General features: G+C 39.5%; 1 protein-coding gene across 1 annotated transcript; it reads right to left on the bottom strand.

The window, feature by feature from the left end:
* Positions 1 to 1,764: 1,764 nt before the first annotated feature.
* On the bottom strand, positions 1,765 to 6,927 carry LOC116051575 (glycerol-3-phosphate dehydrogenase [NAD(+)], cytoplasmic). The gene is made up of 8 exons (XM_031302091.2): positions 6,736 to 6,927; positions 5,007 to 5,184; positions 4,771 to 4,911; positions 4,489 to 4,627; positions 4,096 to 4,208; positions 3,233 to 3,469; positions 3,003 to 3,109; positions 1,765 to 2,572 (listed from the first exon to the last, which is right to left on the bottom strand). Exons 1-8 carry the CDS (start codon positions 6,777 to 6,779, stop codon positions 2,476 to 2,478), a joined length of 1,056 nt encoding a protein of 351 aa, XP_031157951.1. The 5' UTR covers positions 6,780 to 6,927; the 3' UTR covers positions 1,765 to 2,475.
* Between the last annotated feature and the right edge of the window lie 416 nt (positions 6,928 to 7,343).

Genomic DNA, 7,343 nt, shown 5'->3' with positions numbered 1-7,343 from the left:
TTTTGACTTGCAAATCAAAGCAAGTATCAAAGACTTGAGACTTGACTTGGGCCACGTTCAGCCCAGGACAAAACATTGCAACATGGTTTTTTTTACCACGGTTTACAGACACTGCTGATTGGGTAGGCCTATCGCCTGTGACCCAGACTGTTACACAGTCAATAAACGAGAGACACACCCACCAAATACCTCAAAGCCGTCGCACACCGTTTCACACCGTTGTGAGGAAAGATGTTGTTCAACCAGGAAACCGTTTGGACGTGCCCTTGGACTTGCGCCCGCTTGGTTTTGCGCCAGAAGTCTCAAAACCAGCTCTTCTTCATATTTTCTCATGCATTTAGTTTTTTTTAATTTTGAAGGTAAAATAACCCAGCTTCCTGTATGTTATGGCTATCACCGGCCGGCTTGATAAAGTTGGCTGCCGCCCTGAGGGGAGGACTGGAATTGAGGAAGTAAGGCGAGAGCTATGGCGAGACACCCCCTCCCTCAGGACCAGGGGGCATCCACCCCTGATGTTCCTGTTAGAGGCAGACTGTTGTCAGATACTTATATTTAAGTTATTATACATTTGTTATAACTTGGGAGATTTTACAACTTCCGCTCAGTAATTCGATTGATAGGTTATCTCTAAAGGTATCGTATCAAAGGTAGATAGCCTACAACTGACTGGAGTTGTGATTGATGTGATGGCACACCCAAGTGGTCAATGTATGTATTAGCCTACGACCAACATCTTGACCTATACAAGTATAGAGTATTTTGTTTCTGTAAGGGCTCATTGCACCTCACTGAAAACCATTATAAATAGGCAAACTTATAATTGTTCATTTAAAATATGCAAACTTTAAAATGGAGCTAAAAGTGACTGAAAAATTAGTTGTGATTTTTGATGGCATCACAATGGTACAATATTTCAAAAAGGGGCAGGGATGGGGCAGCTGCAGTGCTGTCTGCCGTCTAATTATAGATGGACATTTACCCCTTTGGAGCATGTTATTATTAGAAATATCACAGGCCAGTTGACTCAATAACTATCCAAGGGGTTTCAGCAAGGGACTCCAATTTTAAACAAGTGGCAAATGATGTGACTTCATGGTCTACACATAACTGAGCAACAGAGCTGGTAAAAAAATAAAATAAACCCATTTGTGGGATCAAAGAGCATACATGGAGAGGATTTTTGCTTGAATGTTTTAACAATTAGAATACCAGCAAAGCAGGGAATTAGTAATACCCATAGACCACTTCAAGGCCAAAGGAAAAGGTTACCCCGTGTCTTTCATGCTGCCTTTGGCTGAAACTCTGATTCACAGTGACTTACAGGGACTTAGCATTGATGCCATACTCTGGCATATAGTGATGGACAGATTGCCATTAATGAACACACATTGGTTTCTTGCATTTTAACAGAATCCAGAATAAGATCACATCTTCAGAGATATTTCTGAATGAATCAACAATAAAAAACAAACTGGTCAACCAAGTTGGTTGAAAAACACAAGGAAAGATTGTTGATTATGAAGGCATTCATAATCACACAATCCAAACTGAACTACACAGCTATAACTTATGAGAACTGATGCAGGATGTGTGCTTACAGAAAGGTTGAAGTAGGTCTAGAAAATGGTAAAGGTGAAGAGTTTAGAGTGGCAGTCTGACTGAGCTCAGGTCAGATTACAGCGAGGCTGCTACAGAGTGTGTATATGAGTGAATCCTGCAGGAAGACACCAGCAAAGTAAAAAGAACATAAACACAGGCACAAAATCAACACGTTCAATAATTTATTCCAAAATAAGAAGTCCAGAAGAAAAACAACACAATGGGAGTGGTAACTGTTATGTGTTCAGTGTTTTAACAATGGAAACATACATGTCAGTGAAAAGGTCATTAAGGCACTTTTTTAAAAAAGATTATTTTTTGGGCTTTTCTGCCTTTAATTGAAGGACAGCTGTAGACAGGAAAGGGGGAGAGAGGGGGGACGACATGCAGCAAAGGGCCACGGGTTGGAATCAAACCCGGGCCACTGTGTTAAGGACCGAGCCTTGGTACATGGGGTGCACGCTCAACCAAATGAGCTACCAGGGTTCTCCGTTAGACACTTTTAACTACGAAATTATGTATTATTTCACAACATTCAGGTCAGAGTTTAAGTATTTTGTGAGGCAGAGTAATTAAAAATTCTTACAACTTTTAAGACTTGGAAGATTAATGCAATAATTTGCGACATGTATGTTTCTAATGAGTTAAAAAGAAGTTAGTGTTTTCTGTCAGTAATGTAATAGAATCAGGTCAACACAGCAGCTCAGGTAAAGCAGGCAACGCTGCTCAATTTCTTTTTATCATTTCTGTTTGAGATTCAAACATGACAGTAGTCAGGATTAGGCACAGTCTTCACCTATAATCACCTGGGTTATACAGTAGTTCTAGTGTAAAAGTCCTCTCCCAACTTCCACCCATTCATCAGTCTGTAACCCTTCACAAGTGCTCTGGGTGGTTCTGCAAACACTTGATGAACTCTGTGACTGTGTGGCCTTCGAAGCAGATCTGGTGAACGGCAGTGAAAAGAGGAAACCTGGAAAGGCAAAAGAATGATTTAAAAATGATAGAAATTATTAAAGGAATAGTTCGATATTTTGGGAAATAAGCTTATTCGCTTCCTTGCCGAGAGTTAGATGAGAAGATTGGTGCCACTGTCATGTGTGCAGAGGCAGATTTTGTTACATTTGGACAGAACAAGGCTAGCTGTTTCCTCCTGCTTTCAGTCTTTGCTCTAAGCTATGCTAACCGGCTGCTACCTGTAGCTTCATACTTACCATACAAACATGAGAGTGGCACCAATGTATTTCCCAAAATGTTGATGTAAATTTTTCCATAACATGACGTGAATACAATCTAATTTTATTTTCGAAAGATACCATATTCTCAGTAATTCTAGGAATGATAAATGTCCAAACAAGCCATCTGGTGATCAATATTCTCGTAATAATATAAGACAAACTTACTTTTCCACCATGTTTTTTTGTTTCAAGACTTGGTGGACCTCGAATGCAGTCGCTGGACCCTGAAGCTTCTGACCGTTGAGCAGCTCATTCTCTAACTGCTCAATGGTCTAAAACAGAGATGTTTGGGGTTGTTTTAGTGTTTGATGTTACATTATCATGCTTTTCATAAAAAAGGGACTGACAGAGATTATCAAAGAGAAACAGAGGGAGACTAAATCTGTTCCTCGTACTTTGCCTGTTTTGGCGAAAGCCTCCCCGATCTTGCGGTTGCGTCCACCGTAGCAGGTTGTGATGAGGTCAGCGATGCCGCAGCTCTCCAGGAAGGTAGCGGGGGAGACTGGGCCGCCTGTGCAAAAGACCCTGGCAAAGGCGATCATCTCCATCAGGCCCAGACGAATCACTGCTGCCTTGGTGTTGTCGCCAAATCCCAGGCCATCACAGAAACCCGCTCCCACTGCTACGATGTTCTGCAGCAATAATAAAAAGCAGATCCTGCTGTTATTGTGTTGCACTTTTTACATGTTGGGGTCAGTATTAACGTATATGAGGAATCTACTGCTTTGGATGAGAAAGCAGTGCCTCAAAATAGATAATTTGCATATATTTTTGACAAATAGTCAGCAAAATATGTTAGATTTGTCTCCTTACTGCTTTTGATGTATACACACACCCTGTGATTAAAAACACAATATAATTATTAGTGATTACTTTGTAACATTCACAATTTGAGCTTTTTGGATCAATACTGCACCTTTAAGACGAGCAGATGTATCTCTTTAACGGGATATTTTAAAGTTCTCACTGAAAAGGTTTTAAGTAGACCAACCTCTTAAAAAACAATGTCTGAATGATTACAGATGTCTCTACAAATGGTGAATATGAAGACAAACATCAGTAGATGCCAATGACAAATATTAAACTACAAATGCATTGTCTTGTAAATGAACTTCTTTTGACCATACAGTATTTTTCACCATCACTACTTTGACGTATTTCTAAGAAGCACAAACATGACATTGAAATTTCTGATAGTGCTCAGAGGGTGGTGAAAATAGAAAAAGTACATTTGTTTTGATGGAGGAGAAAAGCCAACCTTGAGCGCCCCGCAGATCTCCACAACATCCGACTCCTCCACCACAGCCACGCGGAAGTTGGTGGTCTGCATGAGCTCCTTCAGCATGGGCCCGCAGGCCTTGTCTTTGCACCCTGTGTCCAAACATAACAAATACATCATCACCAGTTTCCATAATGCAACACTCAAGAAATATATACTGTATAAAAAATAAATATGCATATTTTGTGGACCCCAGGAAGAATAGCTACTGCTTCGGCCATAGCTAATGGTGATCCTAATGAATGTAATGAAATATTTTAAACTAGACAGAACAATTAACACTGTATTGTTCTGCCAAAACCTTTAAAAATAAAGATTTGTGTTAAACAGAGAAATTGTAATTTTGTCCTTTAATTGTAGGCATCAACATACCAATGGTTGTTTCACAGAACTTCTCCTCAGCGACCTCGTTGGCGATGTTTGCTCCCATGAGGACCGTCATGGTGATGCCCAGCTTCCCTCGGATGACCTCTGAGATCAGCTTCAGACCCTCTGGACCCGCATCCACACCCTGGAGCAGACAGATCACCACAAAATCAACACATGGAAATCCCTGTGCATCATTACTTCCCCATTCTTTAGTGCATTGTAAAATTCCTAAACCAATGCATTGACTATATGAATACAAAATGTTTCGATAAGAAAAAATGTTACCTTGATGAGAGACATTCCTAAAGCATCCTTCTTGATGTGGTCTTTAATGGTGTCGCATACTCTCACAATGAATTGGTGAGGCACCACGAAGATCAGGATGTCGGCTCCTTTCACAGACTCAGCCAAGTCTGGAACTGCCAACTGATAAGGAAGAGAGAGAAAATATGGTGAAACTTCAATCATATTGCGGCACCAAACAGTCATCAAAGTTTATTGAATTGTGTTTTCATGCTTACCACATTGGAGGGCAGCTTGTGGCCAGGCAGATATTTCACATTTTCATGGTCCTGGTTGATGATTTCTGTGAGTTTACGGCCATTCACCGTCTCTTCGAACACCCACATGTTCACTGTGGTGTCAAACTTGTCATACTTGGCTGCGTTGGCACCCACAATCTTGGCAATGGCAGAGCCCCTGTTGACATGGAGACACGCAATGAGCATCCTGGCGTGGAGACAGCAGCTGGTTGAATTTATTGTATCCCAAAAAATGTTTTAAATGCCCCCTTTTTTCTGTGATATGTAAATTATTCATGGATTAAAAATCTATTTCATGTGTTTCTCAGTTGCAGTGAAGATTTGAAGAAAAATGTGTCATATATCTAGTCTGGAGTTAGACAGGTTATATCTCTGATATATATCTGATATATCTCTCTATTCTCTAATGTTCCTCTGGCTGATATTGATTTTATTTTTATTTATTTGCGTATTTTACATAAGAAAATGTTCTTTGCATCAACTATTGCTGATATTAAGGTGGTTGTACATTGACCACTGTGTGTAAAAAAACACACATTTTCCCCTTTTAAATATATAAAGGTTGATTTTAAATATGTCATGGTTCATTTCTTATAGTTGGTTATTGATTTAACGACAGTGGTGTTTCTCCTAATAGTGAACCGAATTCAAAAAGACCTGTGACACTTGACCTTTGTAGTGAAGACATTTAGTGTCTAGTTAGTTGAGTTGAATAGTTTTTCAGATGCTTTTCCAGACAAGAATAACACTATAGGTGAAAAAAATGAATACCAGAAGACCATTATTTTGGCATGAGGAGAGTCTCATTTAAAGACTATAGGCTATTGAATGTCTACATAACCTGGGCTAAGAGCTGTGGGGAATCCAAATAATATGACATATGTTTAGAAAACTCAATGAAACGTTAAGGATTAAACTACCCAAATGTATATAACTTAGTTTAAATGATTTCTCTCAACCAGTAACAGCATTGACATGCTTACATATTAATGCATCAATAATTATTATACAATACATTTTTATACACACTGCACTACATTATGAATATTTGTACTTCTAATATTTTAGTTACATGTTGCTAATAATAATATTACTGCCTTACTTTTTTATAGGTACAATTTTGAATGCAGGTCTCTCACTAGTACATTGTGGCATTGCTACTTTAAGATCTTTAGTATCTGAATACTTCTTCCTCCACTGACTGACCTAAATGTCATGCAGGCTGAGGGATATCAACACCACATGGCAGCTGACTCAGCACAAATATTGGTGAATAATAAAAAGCAGGAGTTGCTTCTTTAATAAAGATTTCTGGGGTGTTGAAGCATTAAAGGTCTTCAGACAGCCAGTGCCAGAAGACCTCCACTCTGCAAAGCAAAATCCACTCTGCAGTTTATTAACTTTATGAATTATTTAGCTGCTGTTAACAAAGGCTAAAGTGTTTCTTACAGGTTTGCCAACTTTTAGGAAACATTCAGACACACACACACACACACACACACACACACACACACACACACACACACACACACACACACATAAGCCTTCTACTGAGTGTGAAATCTAATCCAAAGAACATAAATACCGATATGATATGGTGACAATAAGCTTATAGCGCAACACTGACAGACTTCTCTATTTAAACACAAAACTGAAAGACATCCAAAAGTGCATTAAAATGGATTCAAACACTTCACACTTCACTTACCAGTTACCAGAGCCGATCACACAGACTTTCTTTGGTGCTGCCATGGTGTGTTTGACCTTCCAGACGGAGCTGCAGCCGGTGGAGACGGACTGAAACCGGGACAGTGTATTTATACCGGGCCCACAGCTGAGACTCAGGCACACCCTCTCCTGCTGGTTGGGCTGCTCTGTCGTCTCTCAGGGACTGACTTTCTCTCTTTATCTCACACACAGAAGCAACGGGATAGTAGCCTGTTTAATTGAGTGGTGAATGAAATACTTTTTACGTATTACGTTTTTCAAACTTGAATCACTGAGGAAGTATGATGATTCTACACGAAGTTAATTTGATAACTTTCCCCATTAATCATCTCAGGACCCCCTCAGATTTATCTCATGACCCTTATGAGAGGTCTGACCCTGAAGTTGGGAAACTTTGGACTAAACTACTTAACTGTATAGGCTAAATATAAAAGCTCGACCACCTTGAGCAGTTACAGCTGTAAAATGCTGTTTATGCACTGATGCATCAGTATGAATAATCTAATAATGTTATAGAAGCTGACTCTCAGGAGGCGTTTTCTTTTGCGTAAAAAGTATTTTTTTTTTTACTTTTGAAGTACATTTGAC

This window comes from Sander lucioperca, chromosome 6, assembly GCF_008315115.2.
Source record: "Sander lucioperca isolate FBNREF2018 chromosome 6, SLUC_FBN_1.2, whole genome shotgun sequence".
NCBI classification, from domain to species: Eukaryota; Metazoa; Chordata; class Actinopteri; order Perciformes; family Percidae; genus Sander; species Sander lucioperca.
Note: the sequence above shows the minus strand (reverse complement) of the source record. Positions and strands in the feature narration are given on the sequence as shown.

Bases quoted from the DNA above. Each gene is read 5' to 3' on its own strand.
- LOC116051575 (XM_031302091.2), bottom strand. From the start codon at position 6,779: ATGGCAGCACCAAAGAAAGTCTGTGTGATCGGCTCTGGTAACTG. The intron at 5,185-6,735 runs GTAAGTGAAGTG...CCATGTCAACAG, and splicing joins GTGATCGGCTCTGGTAACTG to GGGCTCTGCCATTGCCAAGA. The intron at 2,573-3,002 runs GTAAGTTTGTCT...TTGCCTTTCCAG, and splicing joins CAAAAAAACATGGTGGAAAA to GTTTCCTCTTTTCACTGCCG.